Source organism: Phascolarctos cinereus, unplaced genomic scaffold (genome assembly GCF_003287225.1).
Source record: "Phascolarctos cinereus isolate Bilbo 61053 unplaced genomic scaffold, phaCin_HiC Scaffold_2;HRSCAF=192, whole genome shotgun sequence".
NCBI lineage: Eukaryota > Metazoa > Chordata > Mammalia > Diprotodontia > Phascolarctidae > Phascolarctos > Phascolarctos cinereus.
The window spans coordinates 225619662-225643400 of NW_027555625.1; the positions used below are offsets into that span (position 1 = coordinate 225619662).

At 42.2% G+C, this 23739-nt stretch overlaps 1 protein-coding gene and 1 pseudogene across 1 annotated transcript in view; one reads left to right on the forward strand and one right to left on the reverse strand.

Annotated features, from left to right (window-relative positions):
• Window positions 1-665: 665 nt before the first annotated feature.
• The window catches only part of FAM178B (family with sequence similarity 178 member B), a 169347-nt gene continuing 146273 nt past the window's right edge, over window positions 666-23739 (reverse strand). The window contains 3 exon segments of the mRNA XM_020984025.2: window positions 666-1064; window positions 2317-2469; window positions 3291-3368. Coding sequence (XP_020839684.2) covers window positions 1044-1064; window positions 2317-2469; window positions 3291-3368 — 252 coding nt within the window. The 3' untranslated portion in view covers window positions 666-1043.
• On the forward strand, window positions 18280-18529 carry LOC110206554 (small ribosomal subunit protein eS21 pseudogene; annotated as a pseudogene).

Here is a 23739-nt window from a genome sequence, read left to right on the forward strand (position 1 = left end):
TGCCAGCTCTGCTCTTCTGCTCATTCTGTACACATATCCCCCTAACCCATGAAGGCAACTAGGAGATTAGACCAAGGTGAGATAGAGGGAGTCAGGGGTAAGATTCAAACCCAGGTTTCTCATGACTTCAAGTTCAATGATCTCTCTACTACACCATGCCAGTAACCAGCTTTGTAACTTTGGACTCAACTTCTCTGGGCCTCAGTTTCCCCATCTATAAAATGAGGTTGGACTAAATGTTTTCTAAGATCTTTTCCAGTTCTAATGATCCACAAAAATCTACAAATATAGTGATTTCTAGCTTCTTGTCATAATATTGTCATTGCCCCTGGGCAAATCTTTCTCAGTCTTGGGTTCAGTTTCTCTATCTGATGGTAGGAATGACACACTCTAGCACCTTGATCCACCAGATCTTGCAGGAGATTGACAAAGATGCTTCCTGGAGGAAAGATGTGTCTGAATTCTGTTCAGAGGAGAAAGAATTTGGCAGAGGAGGAATACGGGAAGGGGGTGGGTGGGGCACGGGTGGGGCAGTGATGACTTAAAAAGGGGTTGACCAAGTTTCAAATTCATCCCTACAGCCTACCAACCTCTCCCTTCTTCTCCTTCCACTGAAATTCTAAAGAAGGACTTTGTAGAATAAAGAGCTTTTCTGAACCACCTGATGCTTATATAAGACTTTAATTTGCAAACAGGAACCTAATCTCAAACAGAAAGGATTAAAAACTGGGATGGTTAGGAACGGGGGGCCTGGGAGCAGTTGAGAGAGGTCAACATGTGGGCAAACAGGGGAAGACTGAGTTATAATAAGAGAAGTTGGGCCAGAGGAGAGGCAGAATTCCATGATGCACGTCAGGCACTGAAGCATGGTTATCAGCTGAAGCTGCGGAGGCTCACTCCATAGGGCTGGGACCAAGGTGTCTTCTGGCCCCTAACTTCTCCCTTGTCTCCTTCATTTCCCTGAGTCAATTCCTCTGTTAATCTTCCTGCCTACGCCAAAAAGCTTGAGTCAGGTCTGTCCCAGCTCCACTTTAGGTCTTTTTTCAGGGGTTGTAGTACTGGTCCTGTAAAGAGGGTTAAAAAAAAAAAGGCATTCTGTGATCACCTGGAAAGTCAAGTAGGAGCTAACAGGGACTCTTCCAAGCCTATTTTGTCCACACATCTGCAGTCCCTGGGCCAGGGTGGGGGAAATGCCTAAGTGCAACTTTGACAGGAAGATAGCTCCAGATTTTTCCAAATCTGGCTTTCCCACCAGGGACAGCCATTATAGGAAGACAAGGTGTAAACTGTCTTTTCTTTCCTCTCCCAGCAAATACCCTCATCTCTTCCATGGGAGATTAGCTTTGCATAGTTTCTCCAGCAGAGTAAAGGGCTGAGGAGGATCTCTTTCCACCTTCTTCACAGAAGGTCAGATGGACCCTACCCACATCTCCTGATATGCCCCCACCAGACAAAGATAAAGAAAAAGGGGAAGGAGAAGAAAGTTGGAGACAGTAAATAGAGAGGAATAGGACAAAGAGAAAAGAAGAATGAATGAAGAAATGGTCTGTCCCTCAGTTCTCAAGCAAGTGCTGAAGGCTCTGGTAGAGATTTCCTTGTCCTTCATAGGAAGAGCTCAGTGGTTTTTTCCCTGTAAGTCAAGGAACAGAAACCTAGAAGACACTGACTGGAGAGGAGAGCAGGCTTCAGTAGGACATGGTAAAGGGAGAAAAAAAGAAGATTTAGGAACCCCTTGTGAGAACTGGGAGTGGGTCTAAGAGGAGTTGTCCTCTCCCCTGGCACCATGAGGATGCCAGGTCCAACTCAGAAAAAAAAAAGATGGCATTTAGGGAAAAGGCTGGACAGCTAAGTTCTGTCCTGGCATCATTCATGTCAAAATGCCATTTTTCTGGGACAGACTTTCTTCCTCTCCAGCAGTCTCCCCCCCACCCTTTTTATTAGGTAATTGGGGTTAAGTGACTTGCCCAGGGTCACACAGCTAGTCAGTGTCAAGTGATAGGTCTGAGGCCAGATTTGAACTCAGGTCCTCCTGACTTCAGGGCCGGTGCTCTATCCACTGCGCCACCTAGCTGCCCCAGCAGTCTCCCTTTCTAAGAAATCAGGAAAAGAATATTCAATTACCTACATCAAAACTGGACAGTCAACACATTTTTAAGAATGATGATAGTAAGAGTGCCAGTCACTTTTTCCTGTCCACTGCTCTCACAGTTCCAGCAGCTGCAGTTAGGGTGGAGCAAGTTGAAGGCTCTGGTCAGCCCAGCCCCTCCCCTACTCCCCACCCAGGCTTAGGGCTAAGAGTTACAAAGGGGCGTTAACCTGAGGCCGGCACTGGGTCAGGAGCTCTTGCCAACGGATGTACATCTGGGCTGCCAGGTCCTTGAGTTTGGTCCGATACATGGCCTGAGGGCTCTCGTGGATGTGTGTGGTGACCTGTTGCTCCAACTGCACACACAGCTGTTGCAGCTCACCCTTTGAAGAGAAAAGAAAATGAGGGAGAGGGAGGGAGTGGGGAGAGGGGATGCGAGAGACCCAGAAGACCCAAAGTGGATGGAGGCAGTTAGAATGTGGTCAGGTAGACGGAGAGAAATGAACCCTCAATCCTTTCTAATCAGTCTTTGGAAGAATTCAGGAATGGGGCATGGCTGGCAAGGGACAGCTGTACAACAATATCATTTGTCCAGAACAGAGAGGGTAAGCAGGAGGGGAAAAAAGATTAGGAATGGAATGTGGACCTAAGTCAAGTCACAGAGCAGAGGAGCAAGATTCAGAGCTGGAAGGAAACCTGGAGGTCACTGTTTCCAACCCTGCCATTTTACTTGTGAGGAAACTGAGGAACAGAGAGGTGAAATAAGACTAGCCAACATTTAAATGGTGCTTTATGGCATGTTTTACATCTCATTAGATCTTCACAAAAGCCTGGGTGGTAGGTGCTATTATTTCTGTTCTACAGATAAAGAACTGCGGCTTAGAGGACTTAAGTGACTTGCCCAGGGTCACACAACTAGTAATTATCTGAGGCTGGATCTAAACTCAGATCTTCTTGACTCCAAATTGAGCATTCTTTCACCTTCATGGCCACAGGCTTTTGTTGGGAAAACTTCCTATAAGGAATTATAAGAAGGAACCAAAGGACTCAGGTTCTCAGCAGCCGTGTCCTTGACTCAGCCGCACACTTTTTGTAGTTGCCTTACATTGAGCTCCTGTCTAAGATCTAAGCCTCCCCAGCTCTTCCAGACAGGTAAAGATAAGAGTTCAAGAGCTCCCCTCCATCCTTATGCCTCCCTACTCACCCACTTGTCTGTAGTGATGCTCTGGCTGCCAACAACCATGCCAGCCAGCGTCAGGAGGCTATGGCACAGATAGCAGACCTGTCAAGGAAGCATTGAGTTAGAGGGGCTGATCAATGGGGACTTAATCTCCCCTCTCACAGTTTTTTCTTCAATTTCTAAGGTTCTCTCTTTTTACTTTCTTTTTTTAAATTCAATTTTATTTTATTTTCAGTTCTGAATTCTATCCCTCCCACCTTATCCTCCTCTAAGCATTGAGAAAGAAAAAACAAAACAAAATTCATTACAAATACAGTCAAGCAAAACAAATCCCCATATCAGTCACATCCAAATACACACTCATAGGCACACATATGTGGCTGTTGTTTGGTTGTGTCCAATTCTTCTCGACCTGATCAACTTTGACCATGGTGTTTTCTTGGCAAAGATAAGGGAGTGGTTTGCTATTTCATTCTCCAGTCTGTTCCCATTTTACAGATGAGGAATGGAGGCAAATAGGGGTTAAGTGACTTGCCCAGGGTCACACAGCTAGTAAGTATCTGAGGCCAGATTTGAGCCCAAATCTTCCTGACTCCAGACCTGGTGTTCTATCCACTGCACCACCTAGTTGCCAGACAGATAGATAGACAGAGAGAAAGAGAGAGAGAAATACAGACATAGACATATATGTGATATAGACGTAGACATATATAGAGATATGTATATACGTAGACGTGTGTATCTACACATACGTAGACACAGACATAGCTATATAGATATGTGTGTATATATGCACATGTGTATACATATAAATGCGTGCATATACATATACATACACACACACACACACACACACACATGCTGTAGTCTGTACTCTCAAGCTCTAGGATGCTTGCTGTAAGGCCCAAACACTACTATAGGGTTCAATCTCATTCTGAGCTCCAAAAAGCACTCCCAGGGGGCAGCTAGGTGGCGCAGTGGACACAGCGCTGGCCCTGAAGTTAGGAGGACCTGAGTTCAAATTCGACCTCAGACCAAACACTTGACACTTATTAGCTGTGTTACTCTGGGCAAGTCACTTAACCCCAATTGCCTAAAAATAAAAAAAATTTAAAAAAACAAAAAGCACTCCCAGTGTGGGAAGACTCCAATAAGACTTGGGTGAGCAAGGCTGGAAGTCCACTTCTTCCCAAAGCTGCAAGGAAACTAAAGAAGGATTGACCCAGACACCCCCAAACTCAAATTCTACCACTTTTTTTTCCTCCACTTACTGATTTTTTTCCCTTCCCTTCTCCTGGGAGGAAAGATTCAAATCTTTTCTTCTATGAGTAAAAATATAACAGCTCTCTAGCTCTTCTAAACATATACCATAAACCACCTCTATACTATAACTCCAAGAAAATAAAATCAGAGTTTAAAAATCCATTATAAAAGAAAATAGACTGTATTCATCTGACTTGTCTCCTCTGATGATAAATTTTTCGAGGGCAGATAGGAACTGCTTCCAGTAAATTCTGTAGGCCCTTTTTAAGTATTAGACGGTGAAGCCAATACAACCCAAACTAATAAGCATGTATAAAATGGCAACTCCGTGCTAGATACTGGTGATCCAAAGACAAAATGGTCCCTTCCCCAAAGGCACTGTAGTCTACTGGGCAGGGAGGAGATGAGCACTATTACGTAAGGGAAGAGCAGCAGAGGAAATGTTCCATTGAAGGACCTGAGTCAATGAGCAGCACCAGTCTTTAGGTATATATCTGTACACCTCAGTTCCCATATTTACTAAATGAAGGAATTTGCAGGATGGCTTTTAAGGTCTCCTCCAAGTAGTATAAAGCAGCTAGATGGCACAGCAGATAGAGCTCCAGGCCTGATAGGAGGAAGACTCTTCTTTGGGAGCTCCAATCTGGTCTCAGACACTTACTAGCTGTGTGACCCTGGGTAAGTGATTTAACCTCATTTGCCTCAGTTTCCTTATCTGTAAAATGATCTGAAGAAGGAACTAGTAGACCACTCCAGTATCTTTGCCAAGGAAAAAAAAAACCCCAAAAGGGGTCATGAAGAGTGAGATACAATTGAATAACAAACAACCAGCTCTAAATTCAATGACTATGACATAGTACTCAAACTAATTTTATTACTATTCTTACTTGCAAACTCTGGGGACTAGGTCACAGAACAGGGAGTTATCATCACACAGTCAGCTCATTTATGGGCTGTTCTTATGAGAGGCATCATGGTACAATCTCAAGAGCATGGGTTTTGGCATTAGAGCACTTGGGTTTGAATCTTGCCCCTGAAACACAGTTATGCGTCTTTGGGGAAGATGCTTAATCTCTGTGGGCCTCAGTTTCCTCCTCTGCAAAATGGGGAGTTAGACTAAATGGTGTCCAAGGTCCTTTCCATTTCTAAATCTATAAACCTTTAAAGGATCCAGACATGGAAGTCAGTTCTCTGGGAATATTAGAACTGATATAGGGAAGCCATCTTTGGCTTCAGACTTCCCTGAATGTCTAAACTCCAACCCAAAGCACCGACCCTCCTGGACTGTTCTGCCCAAACCTGCTAGGTTCTCTGGGTTCAGAGATCTGCTACACTCAGTCCCTAATCTTTCCTCCTTCTCTCGTCACAGATGCCCTAACTGAATGCCTCATTCTGGCATCCACTCCCTTTCTCCCTTTTCCTCCATTGTTTCCATATAATCATGAAGAGAATCTGTTTTCTAGAACTTATAAGGAAAATGAGATTCTACAAATTTAGAAATAATATGTCTGGGTAAGGTCATTAGAAATATGAATTAAAAAAAAAACACAACCACACCCAGTCCCAGACTAGTCGGCTCTTAAATTTGGCTAAGCTATTCAATCCAGCCACAGTTTTCCCCAGGCTTAACTCGGCCCATGATCCTCTCCAGCTCAGAAGGCCCAGGACTATTGTGGATTTTGTACACCTGGGAAAGGTGGATTAAACTCATTCATTAATTTTATAATCCCAGGCTCACTCTCAGCCAATCATAATTGTGCAGCAGATGTTAGGATATTCTGCCCATATTTCCTACCTAATCAGGCAACCAACTTTCCTTCTCTCTGACCAATGAAAAATTAAAAAAACACTAGAAGATATAATGCACTCATCACCTCAAAAATCAAGATAATTCAACCTATCAGACAAGTTGCCTCCAAAGTTCAGAAAAATCCATGTTCTTATGTATTTCAAGTATATGGAGAGAGATAGTAGGCCATGAAAGACAAATGAAGTTAGAAAAAGAAACTGAAATAAGTCTGCTCCTAGCCCTCTACCCACCAGTGTGCTCTTCCCTAGGGCTATTTCTTTTACTTTCCTTCACTCCAGCACTTCCAGCGGCCCGAGGGTATCAGAAATTACAGAAGCAAATAATCCTGGATTTGATGGGTAGGAGAGAAATTGACTCAGTCCATCAGGAGAGCCAGGATGGTAGCTATAGCTTGGTGATGATCACACTAGAACAGAATTGTCAACACAGTACGCCCTCAGAGTCTCCCTTCTACCTACTACCTACCTGGTCACCTTATTCATGCAGAGCCTGAAGAGACCTCACACACCATCTACCTCAACTCATGCATAAATCCAGTTAACAACACCCTTAACAAAAGAAGTACCTCAATACCCTTAAAAATTTTTGGACAGCTCTGTTTTGTTTGGGGAGGTTCTGGAAGGTTAAATGATTTACCCAGGGTCACACAGCTAGTATCTGAGGCTGAATTTGAACTTAGATCCTCCTGACTCCAGGACCAGTGCTCTATCCACTGTACCACCTAGCTGCCCCTAGCTCTGTTAAAGAGTTTTTCTTTATACTGACCAGAAATCTGCTTCTCTATAGCTCCCACCAAGCAAAATAAGGCTAATCCTTTTCCCCAGCATAGCCCTTTGGCTAGCTAAAAACTGCTCTCTCGTCCCCCCCCCACACCACAGCCTGGTTTCTACTCCCCTTCCTGGTTGCCCTCCTGTGTATATACTCCAAGTTGTAGATGTCCTTGCTAAAACGCAGTGCCCAGAATTGAACAGTTCTCCAGATGTCATCTAAGTGGGATAGACTACAAGTGGACCAGCACCTTTCTCACCCTGGGTACTGAACTTATTTCTATTAATGCAGCTGAAGATCACATTGGTTTTTTTGGCTGCCACATTACAACTTTTTCACATGAATCTCCAGACACTCACGTCTCCCCCATTCTATATGTGTGCAGTTTATTTTTGCAAGTGCAAGACTTTACATTTGTCCCTATTAAATTTAATCTTCATCACATTACTTTTCCTAGAGAAGCGGGTGAATCTGTCTCTGAAAGAGATAAAGCCCTCAGATGGGTTAAAAGCTCAAGCTAATTTTTATAGAACAACATAGAACCCTAACCTCCAAAGACCGACACATTATTTTCCATGGGGGCAGAACCTGAATTCTTTAAACTTGGGGTCCTGTGGACTTGGTTTTAAAAATATATATTTTGGTAACTGAATTTCAACATAATTGGTTTCCTTCAGAATACTAAAACTACGTATTTTATACTGTGCATTTAATGCCATTCTGAGAAGGGGTCCATAGGCTTCACTAGGTCGATGACGCAGAAAAAGTTAAGAAATCCTGAGACAGGAACACTATATTAATCCAGCACTGTCCCATCTCCCCTATCCCCCATGAAAGGCAAGTTAAGCTTCCTTTTTTTTTTTAAGGTATTAAGACTTTTCTTAAGATGTGCTTGGCTTAGGGAGCTCAAGGCTCAGACTGTTGATATCACTTCTTCATGGGAGACTAAGGCAGCCAGAAGGAGCTCCAGGGGCCATCTGATACTTGGCTGGTGGATCATGGCTATGCTTGTTCAATGTCCTTCTGCTATGGCTAAATAAATCTCTTTTTGTTAACTACTGTCTGACCTACAAGTGTTTCATTTTGACTAGCTTGAGTCAGGTCTAAACCAGAATCTTCTAGAGGAGTGAGTTCCTGCTTGAAGCTCTGCTCTTCTTTCTGGATATTTCTCATGATTACTACAGTGTAAGAAGTTGAGAAAGGAAGATAGACTAGTTGATTCCATACTACCACCTTATCCCATTCTGCACCAGTCTCTTCCTAATGCCTCTCATCTATTTGTACACCACAAACACCTAGAATAGTGCCTAAATGCGGTTGGGGCAGAGACTGTTAGATAGGACTAGAGACTGCTGCCAGTCCAAGTGAGCTCGCTGTTTCTTCTCTCGAAAATGCTGCCCCAGGAGTTTTTCTTCTCGGAATGGGGGAATCTTTTGTTTTATGAAAAGATTCCCCTATCTCTCAGCTATAACTGGCAGACTGCTGCTGCCTGCAGACTGCATGTCACAGCAAAATGACTTGCACACAGTAGGTGCTTGGCAAATGTCTGTTGAATTGAATTCTGTTGTCAGTGTCTAGCTCCTAGGCCCTGGCACATTATCATCAGAGCCAGGCCTGATTTTAAAAAAAAAAGTAGCTGGTTTTCCAAATGCGCCTTGCTCTGTCTGAAGTATTTCTTTTTTTTCCTAAGGCTGAAGGCTATAAGGGAAAAAAATAAAGGGGTCTGCTCTGATCTTGTTCTTGTTCCTGCCTCTAATTTATCAGCAAGCATCCTTCCCCTCCTCCTCTTCAGAAAACAGCCTCTCTGCCTGTTTTGGGATTGTCCCCCACCGGGAGGTCAGAGGCCAGGGCTGGGGAAGATCGTGGGTGTTTCTCACTCCACAGTTGTCTTTCTGAGGTGAGGCAGGCAGTCACATTCTGATCCTCCCTTTTTATCAGGAGAGTCCACACTACTGAGTTTGTTCTTGACTGGTATCCAGTCATTCTACCCTACACGAATGAACATTTGACATTTCAGGAAGAACAGCAATCCTCTTATCCAAAGACCTCCCAGTCCCCATGCTTCTGGATGTTAAATGAAAGAGGGCACACTAACACCAACTCATATATTATTTGGTAAGGTTTAACTGATATTTATTCAAGACCCACTGTATTCAAAGCAATGACTTAGGTACTGGGGAAGATGCAACATAAGATACTGTCTCTGTAGCGTACTGCCCCTGAAGTCAGGAGGACCTGAGTTCAAATCCAGCCTCAGACACTTACTAAGTGTATGACCCTGTGTGACTAGCAAGTCACTTAACCTTGATTGCCTCAAAAGAAGAAGAAGGAGGAGGAGGAGGAGGAGAAGGAGGAGGAGGAGGAGGATGTGGTCTCTGTTCTAAAAGAACTTAACAATTCAGTAAGGGAAATGAGACATATTCACAAAAAACTATAATAAAAAATAGAATTAAAGTACAGAAAACATCATGCATTGATCCCATGACTCTATCTCTCCATCACTTCCTGAGTCTAGTCCCAAAATGAGAAGCATAATTCAGTTTGCATACTTCTTGGAAAGTCAATTCTTTATCAGTACTTAAGTTGCTATCATAAGAAAAGTATTGTCTATTAGGTGCTAGGGGAGACAAAACATACAGTCCTGCCCCCATGAAGCTTACCTTAGAAAACAGATTTCTAACTCTACATTTTCATGAAGGAATATTCCTTTCGTTTTAGGAATCTGGGATCTGGATCTCATGGCCAGAGTGGGAAAAAGAAGGGTAAATTCTAAATATTGGGCATGGAGAAAAGCAGAGTCGTGTAGTGGCAAGAGAGTTAGATTTACAATCAGAGGGAGTGAATTCAAATTCTAACCTAGCATGACACTGAGCAAGTCACATCAGTTTTCTGGGCCTCATCTGTAAAGTGAAGGGGTTAGACCAGGTTCCTCCTCATTCTAAATCGATGATCAGAGATATATATATATGTTTGGTAGTATGTGTTCGTAAGTGCCAAGTAAATGGTAGTAATAATATAATAATAATAGAGACATTTCTGCAAGGCTTGTAAAGTGCTTTACATATATTATCATCTCATTTATTCTCACAACAAGGCAAATGGAATTAGTATAAACATCCCCATTTTACAGAGGAGAAAACTGTGCTTAGAGAGCCGATTCGCCTTAGGTCACACATTTAGCAAGTAGAAGAGCTAAGACTTGAACCCTGGTCTTCTGATTCAAAATCCAGTGCTCTTTCTGCTATATCAGGTTGAGAATTCAGAGGAGGAAGATAGCACTTTCAGTTAGAATACTCATTGAAGATTTTAAAGAAATGGTCTTAAAAGAGTGAGTTGACTTTCCATAACAACAATAGTCGATATTTGTTAATCATTACCTTGGGCAGCTAGGTGGAGCAGTGGATAGATCGCTCACCCTGGACAAGTCATTTAACCCTGTTTGCCTCAGTTTCCTCATCTGTAAAATGAGCTGGAGAAGGAAATGGCAAAACCACTCAAGTTTCTTTGCCAAGAAAACCCCAAATGGGGTCACCAAGAGTCCGACATGACTAATCAACAAAACATTACCTAATCTGATGCTCAAAACAGCCCTACGAGGTTGATACTATAGATATTCTTATCTCCCTTTTACAGATCAGGAAACTGAGGCTAAGAAAGATTAAATAACTTGCTCATGACCACAAAGAAACCATGCCCTTGGAAGGATTTGCAATCTCATTCTTATGTTATATTCACATAATCATATCTGGAAAGAAAAGCCCAACATGATTTTTAAACCTGCTAGGGGAAGGAGTGGGAGGAAATCATTAGCAAATGCCCTATTCATGCTTTCCTGTGTGCGGCTATTCTCTGGAAAAAATCTGTGTGCTGACCAGGAAGTAGTTTGCGGAGGCTTGGAGCTACTTTGCAAGATTCAAAGGTTCTTCTTTGTCATTAGAGGCCCAGACTGGGGAAAGGACCCTTAGGCAGCCTTGCTCCCAAGCCATGTGGTTATTGGTTCAGGGGAGCCCAGGGACAAAGGCAAAACAGAATTGATTAGAACTTAAAACTAAACTCACTTATAACTTAAAATCAAGACTGGGGCCATTTCCCTGCAACTTTGAGACTTCAAGGAAGTAAACAGAGCCCTCCTCATAGATAGACAAAATCTGCTTCCTGGGATTAGCATTATCATTTATATAGAGTCCTGGTACAGAGCTTGTGAGCCACTAAGGGCATTTGGAACATGAGTTCTCCCTCTGATAACATTCAGGGCTGTTGGGGTACAAAAAGCAGGCTTTCAAGAGGCAGAGAAACATCATAGAGGGGTGTGTGTGTGCATGTGGGGTGGGGGGGAGGTAGGAAGGGGGAAAGGGAAGGTCCCTTAAGACAAGAAGTAAACAACCAGGTGCAAGTCCCATTTCCTGCTGCAGGCCTGTGGTGACCGTCTGGTGAACTCCAGCAAGCCTGATCCTGTCCCACCTTCTTAATTCTCAAGCTTTCTCTCGGTTAATTATTTCCCATTTATCCTGAATATAGCTTGCTTTGTATATATTTTTTTGCTCGCTGTCTCCCCTATTAGATTGTAAGGTCCTTGAGGGCAAGGACTGTCTTTGTGTCTTTTTGTATCCTCAGTGCTTAGTATAGTGCCTGGCACCCTGCAGGGTACTTCCTAAATGTGTACTGATTCACTGATTGATACAGGAGCTCTGTATTCCTCCTCAGTAACAAGAGAGGGAGTCCAATCCGTGGGACACGACATGGATACCTTGACACCATACTTTCCCTACTGTGTTCTCTAACCACAAGACCCCCAAAGTGATGTAGGGAGAAGACAGGGATCAGATGTAGCTGCAGACGGCTCGGATATCCCACCACTCTATACACTGTCATAGCTCCATGTCCCACGGGGGAGACATAAGAGTGGAGTCCCCATGGTTTTCACGCTGAAGAGACTTTGGAAAAGGAATCTCCTTCTACTTCAGTTCCCTCTCTTGCTGCAAAATAACAAGATCACGAGCTGAGAGACAGCTCAGCTACTCTCACGAAATGTAACTATTCCAACAACTAAGATTAGAAGATAGAACCAGAGCCTGCAAGTCCCAAGACAAAGACAAGGCAAATGAAGAGCCTTACTGAGCACCTGGGTGAGTCCCAGAATCTGGATGAAAGGAAGAGGACATGTCTAAACCCAATACTGACAAGATTTAACATTCCCAAAGTCAGGAATCTTATCTTGTATTCCTCTCTGAGTTTCCCACCCTCCCCGCTGCCCCCATGAAAAAATGTAAAAAGTCTCTAGCACAGTGGGAGTTTAAAAAAAAATCACTGAGATCTAGTCAAATCCATCTAGGAGAATGTATTCTCAGCTTGAGTGTATGGGTTGGGTTGGGGAAGAGATTGGGGAAGGAGGGAGAGAGTAATTCATGTGCCAGATGGGAAAAGTGGATGGACAGATATTTCCCAAGATGCTTTTCCATTTGCAAAATTTCCCTCCAGATGATGCCAAGGGGACAGGCGAACTTGCCATGGTGCTCAAGTCAGGAATAAAAAGAACACAGAAAGTAATTTTTTATATGAAAATCACTTTAAATGAATCTAACCAAAATGATGATAGTTTCCGTAGCAGGAGCGTTTTTTTTTCCTGACCCTGTAAGAGACAAGTATTCAATTGTAACATAATCCTATTTAAAAACAAAAACAAACTGCAAAACCTCAGTTTTAGGACCAGGTCCCCTCCGCTAACTAGCGCAAAGCTGCTAAATCTTGCTCTGGGCAGAAGGGCACAAGGATTGCGGCTCTCTCCATCTTGGGGCTAGATGGATGAATTCCAACAAAGCTCTAGGACAGCTGCTTAGCTAGTGGGAGAGTGGGACTTGGCTAGAGGGAGAACCCTAGCTCACAGGCTGTCATGGAAGATGCTACTCAACAGTGCTCTATTTTTTCCAGCAGAGCTGCCTTAGCCACTGGCTGAGTCAGCGCCTGGTCCAAGGACAGCTCACAGGGCTCCCACCAGCTGGCCCCTGCCACCCTGGGGAAAGAGAAGGAATAGAGACAGTGGTTAAGGAATAGTAAAGCTTGATTTTTCTTCCCAGTAGGAAAGAAGGACTAGAATTGGACTCAGGGGACTGAGATATGAGTCCCAGTTCTGGTACCTATGTGACCCAAGTCATTTAACTTGCTGAGCCTACTCCCTGTTCTGTAAAATTGGGGTGATAATACTCATACGATAATATCAGCCTCATAGGGTTGTCGTGAGGAAAATACTCTGTAAGCAGGGAATGCTGTTTTAAAGGCATTATTATTATTAGGAGGAGCAGTATTATGTTAACGGAGGTCTGCCTACATGGAAACGGGCTGTTGGAGGTCTTCGAGAAAACGTGTTGTTGAGGGAATTGCTGTCAACGTACAAGTTAGACTAGATGTCCTCTGAGGTCTCTCTGACTCTGGGCTACTAGTAATAATAAAGTAAAGAGCAGATGGACAAAGCTTGGAGGAACCAACCCTGGGAGCCAAGGATGTCCTGGGGGGTGGGGGAAGGAACATCGGATGCTAACTGCTGAGATGACTTTGTTTTTGTTTTGTTTTGTTGAGGCATTCAGGGTTAGGTGACTTGCCCAGGGCCACATAGCTAGTAAGTGTCTGAGACTGGATTTGAATTCGGATCCTCCTGATTCCAGGCCCTGTGCTCTATCCACTGGGCCACCGAGATGCCCTTCCTCCCCAAAATGACTTTGTACTAGAGGACAGAGGGTATAGCCCAGAAGTGTGATGGAGCCAGTTTATGCTGGCCCTTGAGAGCCAATTACTAAATTTTCAGTGGGTGAGCATTTACACCTTAGAAACACTACAAACACTACAAGCCAGTGTTTGATTTATAGCTTTGTTGATTGTCTAGATTTAAGAAAGTGATGGAGAAAGTATTAATAATTCAGATTAAACTTAAAAAGTGTGTCATACAGTACACCCTTGATACAGTCTGTCCCTGCCCTATTATCTGAGGCAAGCAGGACCCAACACGATCTCCATTATCTTTGATTATCCTACCGCAGAGCGATTCTAGGTAAGTAATTGCATAATGGGATGAATACATGAATGCATGAAGTACTCCTCAACATAAAGTCTGCTTTTGGTTTAGAAGTGAAGACCTGGAAGTAAGCCTAGCCCAGCCCCTAGTCAGGTTTATCTTTGAGAAGAGAGTTTAGGACCCAGCTGAGGGATCAAGTCTACTTATGAGGGATTGAGTATTTTCAATAGGTCTGGGACACTTATGAGTGGAACCAAAACTTCATGTCAGCTCTAAGACTAACTAGTACTCCCACACTGGCTGTGACCTACTATTAAGTTAGACTTCCTTGGGCCATTTCAAACTAGAATCTCTGAGTCTGGACTGAAACTAGACAGGCCTCTTTCGATAATACTCAATGATCACTTGTACTCAGCCTGCAGCCTAGAATTGGCAGAAGAAGGGCTCACATGCCATCTTGAGGAAGAAGAGGGAGAGGCCTGGGCATCTTCTTCCCAGGGGCCATGGAGAAGTGTCATTTTCTGCCTTTAGGCCCTAAGGGCAAGACCTATGTACAGTATCACACGCTAGGCAAATAACAACAACAGTAATTAATCATGAGTAATCTTAGAGGCCAGGCAGCTTAAAGGCCACAAGCCAAAGGCTGAGCCTAAAAGTAGAAAAGAAAGCTGGCCTGGCAGGTCCTTCCAGGAAGGAAAAACAAGGGGTGGTATTTTCTTAGGGTAAATCCCCACCTTTATTCTGCCACTGACTATCACCTGGATTTCTCTCCCTATTTTTTCCCTCCCTCCTGTCTTTGATTCCTTATTCCTTCTTGTCATCATTCTGATGAACAAATTATACTGTGCATTCCCAACTCATCCAGCTCCTTTCAGTCCTAGGCCTGAAAGATTATTTTCATAAATGAGATTCTTCTTCTCCTCCACCTTTCAGCACCAGTAGGAGCTAAAGAAGTACGTAGAAGACTAAGGCACTGTTTCCAGAGGGAGGGATTAAACCTGAGAACTTTTAAAAAATATATATTCTTTTATAACTGTATTCCAATATAATTGCTTTCTTTTATAGTCATATGTATTTTATGCATTTAAAAACACTTCTGAGAAGGGGTCCATAGATTTCACCAGATTGCCCAAGGGGAAGGTCCGTGACACACAAAAAAAATGGTTAAGAAGTCCCATCATAGGGGATTTGACTTTGGAAATGACTAATTGAGAACTGTTATCAGTTACAAATTTTAGAGTAGGATGGGGGAGGGGGGGTAAAGTGAGAGTAACCCAGGGCCACCAGGAAATGAGGCAGGATGACACATTGTTCCTTCCTATCCAAATGTTTGAGGACCCAGGGGTGGGGAGAGTAGGAAGGGGGAAAACGTAAATGGGAATACCCTGGGGAGAGGTCTGAAAAACGGATGGGACAAGCTGATGGAGCTGTGAGTATATTTACACCAGCCCCTCACTGCAGCTCAATCCCAGAAGTCAAAGTGGCCTATTTAAAGGGATAGAAGAGGGTGGATTTTTTGATATGGAGTAAGGATGAGGCCACTCTAGGGTGATGGGAAACAGCCTGGCAGCATCTGGCCTGGAACACTGCTTCCGGAACATCTGTTGGGAATGTCCGCTTAATGGCAGCAACACCCCGTGGCCTTCCTTCTGCTGGCAAGAGATCGTGGCTGTCACTGCTCCAGCTGAACAATGAGGCATGGCTGTCTCATCTGACACTGGTGGGAGCCCTCAACTGTAGATGCCCACACCCTTAACCAAGCTGGACCCCTGATATATGTAGGTTTAACAACACATCAGCTGTGTCAATGCAAAAAGAACCTGCCATGGGAATCTATGCTTCTGAGTTCTATCCAGATTTTATTAATGGACTCTGGACTTGACACTGAGCAAGTCAATTTGTCCTACTAGGACTCAAGTTCTTTTTCTCAAACATGAAGCTTACTTCCTACCCTCTCAGAAAGGGGGAAGGAAACTGAAACACGTGCAAAGAATTTGGAGTCAGCAGGCCTAAGTTCAAATCCTGGCTCTGTGTGACCTTGGCAAAGTCACCTAAAAGTCTTGGTTGCTCATTTGGAGAATGTTGGGCTAGACGGCCTTTAAAATCCCTTCCAGGTCTGAATATATGGTCCTACGACACTACATTGCTGAAATCTCTAACTAAAAGGGAACTGGAACAAGAACTAGCCTGCCAAGATCTAATACTGCTCTGCTTCTGTCCCTTGCTCACCTGCTTCAGAAGGTCATCCTGGGCTGTCAGAGTCTGAGCTTTGTTATTGGGAGATGGAGGTAGTTAGAGGGTACATAACACAGTGGTTAAATGCTTGCCACAAAGCTCCCACCCAGGCCACCCTTCCTCTCTCCCTTCCTGCTCCAAGTTGGGGGTGTGGGGACAGGACCTAGCTGGCTCTTCCTGCTACTCTAGCTGAATCTAGAAACCCTGACCCCAAGGGAGGCTGAACAGGAAAACCCTGCTCCACTAGTTGAAAAGCTGAAGACTGGATTCTATCTGTGTCTAAGAATAAAATGTATGTGTGCACATGTGTATACGAATGATGAGGTCTGTGTGCAAATGTGTGAGTGTGCTCATGCAGATCTCTTCTGTTACTCTCTCTCCCCAATGTCTCCCACATCTGTCTCTCCTTTTCCATTCCCACTGGAACCACCCTAGTATAGGTCCTCAATAGCACTTGCCTAAACTTTTTCAATGGAGAAGGTTATGTTGCAGTAGAAAGAATGATGGAGGCAGAAGATATGGGCTCCAGGCTGACTCCAATATTTGCTGGCTGTATGATTCAGGGTAAATCACTTAATCTCTCTGAGTCTCAGTTTCCTCAGTTTAAATCATTTAAATAATCAGCTTGTAGAACAGTTATAATTATATTTGTATTACCTACTTCACACAGTTGTTATAAACATCTTGTAAACATTAAAGTGCTGTATAAATGTGAAGAATGATTCAAATAAAAGAAATAAGAGGGGCCAAGACTTAGAGATTATGTAGAAGCTTCACATTTCTGGATCATAAACATTTTCTTTAAAAAAAAAATTGCTAGGAGGGGCAGAGCCAAAATGGTGGAAAGAAGGCAAGGATTCACCTGAGCTCTCCTCCAAACCCCTGCAAAAACCTTTAAATAATGCCTTAAAATAAATCCTGGAGTGGCCGAACCCACAAAAGAATGGCGTGAACAATTTTCCAGCCCAAGACAATTTAAAAATTTGGCAGGAAAAGTCTGTCACACCAGGGTGAGAGTGAAGCACAGTCCAGCGCAGGCCGAACCAGCATAAACCAGGCCCCAGCGAACCAGGAGCAGGCCTTGGGAATAAATGAGTCAGCAGCTCTAGTGGCTGCTTTTAGAGTTCTCAGCCCACAGATGGCAAGAGAGTCAAACAACTAGTCAGAAGGAGATTACAGAGGTCTCTTTGCTGGCACTGGGGGCAAGACTCTGTTGCTTTGTCCATATTGAGATCCAGGTCGCAGGCTTGGTTGGCAGTCCCAAGGTGAGGAAGAGCACTAGCATATCAGAGCTTGTGGCTGTAGGAGAGCAGGGACCCTCATCATAGTTCCATGGCAGAAAAGAGAGCTTGCATTTGCTCACAGAACAAAGAACAAGCCAGAAGAGTAGTAAACACACCTCTCCTTAGATCATACCACCTTGGAAAAACCAAAAACTTACATGTTCCTAGAAATATCTCTAAAAATGATTGCACAAAACCCCTGAAGCTTGGGACAGTGTGCCTGCCCTTCACCCTAGAAGCAGAGCCCCACTTTAGCAAGGAGTTAAAAGTCAAGAAATAGACTAGGAAAATGAGCAAAAAACATAAAAAAAACCTCTGATCCTGGAAGGTTACCATGGTGATAAGGAAGATCTAAACACACACTCAGAAGAAGACAGCAAAGTCAAAATTCTTACATCCAAAGCCTCCAAGAAAAATATGAATTGGTCTCAGGCAATGGAAGAGCTCAAAACAGATTTTTAAAATGAAATAAAAGAGGTAGAGGAAAAATTGAGAAGAGAAATGAAAATGATGCAAGAAAATCATGAAAAAAAGAGTCAACAGCTTGGTAAAGGAGGCACAAAAAATACTGAAGAAAATAACACCTTTAAAAACAGAATAGACTCTTCTGCCACTTTCTGGTTTGCACTCAGCGCCTCAGCTTCCAACATGCAGAGCAACACGGGTGAGTTTGTGGATCTTTACGTGCCCTGAAAATGCTCCACAAGCAACAGGATCATCAGGGTCAAGGACCATGCATCCATCCAGATGAATGTGGCCGAGGTTGACAAGGTCACAGGCAGATTCAATGGCCAGTTTAAAACTTACGCAATTTGTGGAGCAATTTGTAGAATGGGAGAATCTGATGACTATTCTTCAACTGGCAAAAAATGATGGTATCATTTCAAAGACCTTCTAATTGAAGAAATCTTGTGGAAAATGACTTAATAAATGAGAAAAATAGCAAAAACAAAAACAAACACACAACAGAATAGACCAAATGGTAAAAGAGGTATGAAAACCCAATGAGAAGAAGAAGGCCTTGAAAAGCAGAATTGGCCAAATGGAAGAAGAGGCACAAAAATTCACTGAAGAAAAGAACTCATTAGAAAATAGAATTGGCCAAATGGAAAAGGAGGTACAAAACTTCACTGAAGAGAATAACTCCTTAAAAATTAGAATTGAGCAAGTGGAAGCTAATGACTATGAGACAACAAGAAACAATGAAACAGAATCAAAAGAATGAAAAAAAAGAACAAAATGTGAAATATCTTATTAGAAAAACAACTCTCCTGGAAAACAGATTCAGGAAAGATAATTTAAAATTTAATTGGACTTCCTGAAAGCCATGATCAAGAGAGGAGCCTAGACATCATCTTTCAAGAAATTATCAAGGAAAATTGCCCTGATATTCTAGAACTAGAGGGTAAAATAAAAACTGAAAGAATCCACTGATCACCTCCCAAAAGAGATTCCAAAATGAAAATTCCCAGGAATATTATAGTCCAATTCTAGAGCTCCCAGGCTAAAGAGAAAATACTGCAAGCCGCAAGAAAGACACAATTCAAGTATCGTGGAGCCACAGTCAGGATAACACAAGATTTGGCAACTTCTCCCTTAAAGGATCCAAGGGCTTGGAACATGATATTTCAGAAGGCAAAGGAGCTAGGATTCCAACCAAGACTCACCTCTACAGCAAAACTGAGTATAATCCTGCAGGGGGAAAAATTCATATTCAATGAAATAGAGGCCTTTCAAGAATCCTGATGAAATGAGCAGAGCTGAATAGAAAATTTGACTTCCAAATATAATGTTCAAGAGAAACATAAAAAGGCAAACAGGAAAGGGAAATCATAGGGGACTTAATAAAATTAAACTGTTTACATTCCTACATGGGAAGATGATTCTTGTAACTCATAAGAACTTTCTCATTATTAGAGCAGTTAAGAGGAATATAGATAGACAGAGGACACAGGTGTGAGTTGAATATGATGGGATGATAACTTTTAAAATAAAAATTAAGGGATGAGAAAGAGGAATACATTGGAAGAAAGGGAAAGTGAGAGGTAGAATGGGGTAAATTATATCACATAAAAGAGGCAAGAAAGAGTTATTACACTGAGGGGAAGATGGGGGAAGAGACAGATAATGCTTGAACCTTACTTTCATCAGAATTGGCTCAAAGAGAGAATAACATACACACTCAGTTGGGTATAGAAATCTATCTTACCCTAAAGAAAAGTAGGAAGGGAAGGGGATGAGAGGAGGGGGGGGGGTTTGCATAGAAGGGAGGGTGGATTGGGGGAGGCAAGAGTCAGAAGCAAAATACTTTTGAGGAGGGGCAGGGTAAAAGGAGAGAGAAAGAATAGAATAAACAGGGAGAAAATAGGATGGAGGGAAAAACAGTTAGCAATCATAACTATGAGAAAACTTTTCCAGCAAGTTTCTGATAAAGGCCTCATCTCTCAAATATAGAGAGAAATGAGTCAAATTTATAAAAATAAGAGCCATTCCCCAAGTAACAAATGATCAAAAAAATACAAACTCATTTTTCAGATGAAGTCATCAAAGCTATCTATAGCCATATGAAAAAAAAATGCCTTAAATCACTATTGATTGGAATAATGCAAATTAAAACAATACTGAGGTACTACCTCACACCTATTAAATTGGCTAATAGAACAGAAAAGGAGAATGATAAATGTTGGAGGAGATATGAAAAAATTGAGACACTAATGCACTGTTGGCAGAGTTTTGAACTGATTCAACCATTATGTACAGCAATTTGGAACTATGTCCAAATATTTATAGCAGCTCTTTTCTGGTGACAAAGAATTAGATATTGAGGGATGCCCTGTTGAGGGCTTGCACTGATGGGTTTGAGGATTTAGGCCAGGCTGGGCTTTTCCTCCAGCCTGTTCTAAAATCTAAGAGCCACCTAAATCAGAAGTAGGCTTTCCGACCCCTCCCCTGTTCTGCCTTTCCCTTGAGAACAGAAGGACCTTCAACAGACCTTGATAGATAACCGGGAAGCGAGGAGACGATTCAAGGGGGACTCCCCCCCAGTTACTGTTACAATGAGAAAAATTATTGTTGATACTTGGCTTTTTCCACTCTGGGTGCTGTTCCCAACAGTGGGGTATAAAAACCCTAACTCTCAGATCAATAAAGGGAGCTTGTTCTTTACTCGCTACCCCCTGGTCCACATATATCTTTCTCTCTCATACCCACCAGAAAATAAACACTGTCAGGGACACAGGAGCCCGCAACAATGCCCATCAACTGGGGAATGTCTGAACAGTTTGTGGTACATGAATGTGATAGAATACTATTGTGATATAAGAGATGATGAGCTAGATGCTCTCAGAAAAGCATGGAGAGACTTATATGAATTGATGCAAAACGAAATGAATAGAACCAGGAGAACATTGTAAACATAACAGCAATATTGTAAAAGATAATCAGCTGTGAATGACAGCTATTCTCAGTGACATAATGATCTAAGACAATGCTGAAGGACTTACCATGAAAAAATGCTATCCATCCTCAGAGAAAGAACTGATGGAATCTGAATACAGATTGAAGCAAACTTTTTTACTTTATTTTTATTAGGTTTTTATTTTGTTCTATATTTTCTTTTACAACATGACTAATATGGAAATATGTTTTGCATGGATATACTTGTATAACCCATATCAAATTGCTTGCCTTCTCAATGAGGAGGGTGGGGAGGGAGGGAGAGAATTTGGAATTCAATTTTAAAAATAAATGTTGAAAATTATTTTTACATGTAATTGGGGAAAAATAAAGTATTAGATAAAAAAATTTTAAATGCTACATGCTAGACATGGTCAACACATAAAAAATTAGAAAGAGTAGAATGGACTACATTTTAATAGACAGGAAAAGATTTTTTATGGACATCAGAGTTATCCCTGAGTCAGCTATCTGTGCAAGTCAGACCATCAAATCATTATAGCTATAATCAAAATTTATAATGAACAAAAAGAAAGAATATTGATGAGGAAAAGATATGGCATACAATGGAAAAGATTAACCCTAAACAATTTAAATAATCTATTGAAAAATAAAAATGGGAAGGAGAAAACAGAAATGACATCAATATTAACTGTAAAAATTTTATCCAGAAATTAAAGCAATGTAAATTTATTGTTACAAGACCATGGAAAAAAAAAAGAAAGAAAAAGAAAAAAATCACCTGAGCAAACATTTGATTTGTTAAACCAGGAGAGAGGGCTTCCAAAGGCAATACCAGGTTGGAATATAAATTCTTTTATAAAATCTTATTAAGAAAGATGATAGGTGACTATGACCAGTATTGTCTCATAAAACAAAGAGAAACAACAGAAGATTAAAAACTAGTCTAAAGAAAGTTTGGCAAGCAAAGTCATTCCAAGTGCATTCAAGGATGAAAACAAAAAGAGGACTACAAACAGAAGGAAAATGGAAAAGATTTGCAAAAATTACTGCAACTAACTGTTTTCTCTATCAAAGATAATGGAACCAGCACACTTGGACTCTAATATCACAGTCCCTGAGGTGCTTACAGAAGACATATAAACAACATTGAGAGTACAAAGATGAGAAAAGCAGTAGAATTGGATCGAGTATATATAGCAGGGATGTTTACCCAAAGTATTTGCTTTGTAATGGAGAAACTCCAGCACCCAGTACAGGTCAAGAAGGGATTCCTTATGAACAGATGCACTTTTTTGTGTGTATAACAGCCCTAGTATTGTTTGTATCAGACCTCAAGACAATTAAAGAAAAGACATTTCAATATTCAGTCATGTCCAACTCGTTAAGACCCCATATGGGGTTTCTTGGCAAAGATACTGGAGTGGTTTTGCCATTTCCTTCTCCAGCTCAATTTTACAGTTGAGGAAACAGGCAAACAGGGTCAAGTGGCTGGCTCAGGGTCACACCACTAGTAAGTGTCTGAGTCTAGATTTGAATTCACCAAGATGAGTCTCCCTGATTCCAATCTCAGCACTCCATCTACTGTACCATCTAGCTGCCCTGAGGAAGACATCTGACATCAACCAAAGGAGTTTGGCATGTCCATCCACACAGGAAAAACCAAATGGATGTTGCCCAGATTTCACATGCACCTAAATAGACCCCCTATAAAACATATACAATAGTATTTACTGGGACAAATAATACAGATGAACAATAAGCTGGGCTCAGAGTTGAAAAGGAGAAGAAAGGGCTGGATTGCCTTTGGGAAACTGGAAAATACTTTTACTGACCCTAAACTTTCCATAACAGCAAATGCTCCCTTCTCCTTTCCTTTCTTTTTCTTCTTCATCTTTTCTTCCTAGAAGCCCATCACATAGTTTATTTCCTTGAATTCACTTGAATGGAGGGCAACATGGAATTTAAATATCCTTTAACTTGCAAAGGAATTCTGAAGCTTTCCAGTTTGGGGAATCAAAAACTGAAGTCCCAAAGCAAGACTGCACAGTTTCACTGGAGGTAATCAAATAAAGGACATCAAATGTGTCAGCACCAAAAGAGATTTTAAAGTAAAGAATGGGGCTTCCTTTCAAATGCAGTTTCCATCAAGCTACGTTTTCTCCCTTGATTCTTCTGCTGCCTCATTTGAGAAGCCCCGGAAACTGAGCAGTATCTGAATTACTAATAAGAAAGGCACTTGAGCTACCCCTCCTCAAGTTATATTCTGATGACTAATAGACTATTGAACTAGCTCAAGGCTGCTCCCAAAGATGGAAGTCAGTGATTATATTCTCAAAGAGGATGCATACTGAGAAAACTCTCAGTAAAATAGATGAACACTGCTCATGGGGTCCAGAATGACTTGTATGCCCTGTTCACTGTAGAGTTTCCGACAATTCTGGCCAGGAGTATCTTGGAACACTAGTCCCACCCAATGGTACCTCTTGTCAGTGTTCACATTGACAGTAAACACTAGTAACACCATGCTAATGACAATGGGCACATCGGCCTTGGCCTTGGTCTCCTTCTGCTTCCTAACCCATTCCCTTGGCTAGAGGGGACCTTTCAAAATTGGAAGATTCTGAGAAATTTTGCTTTTCTTTCTGTGACAGTTTGCTCACAAAGGGTCTCTTGAGCATTCAACTCACT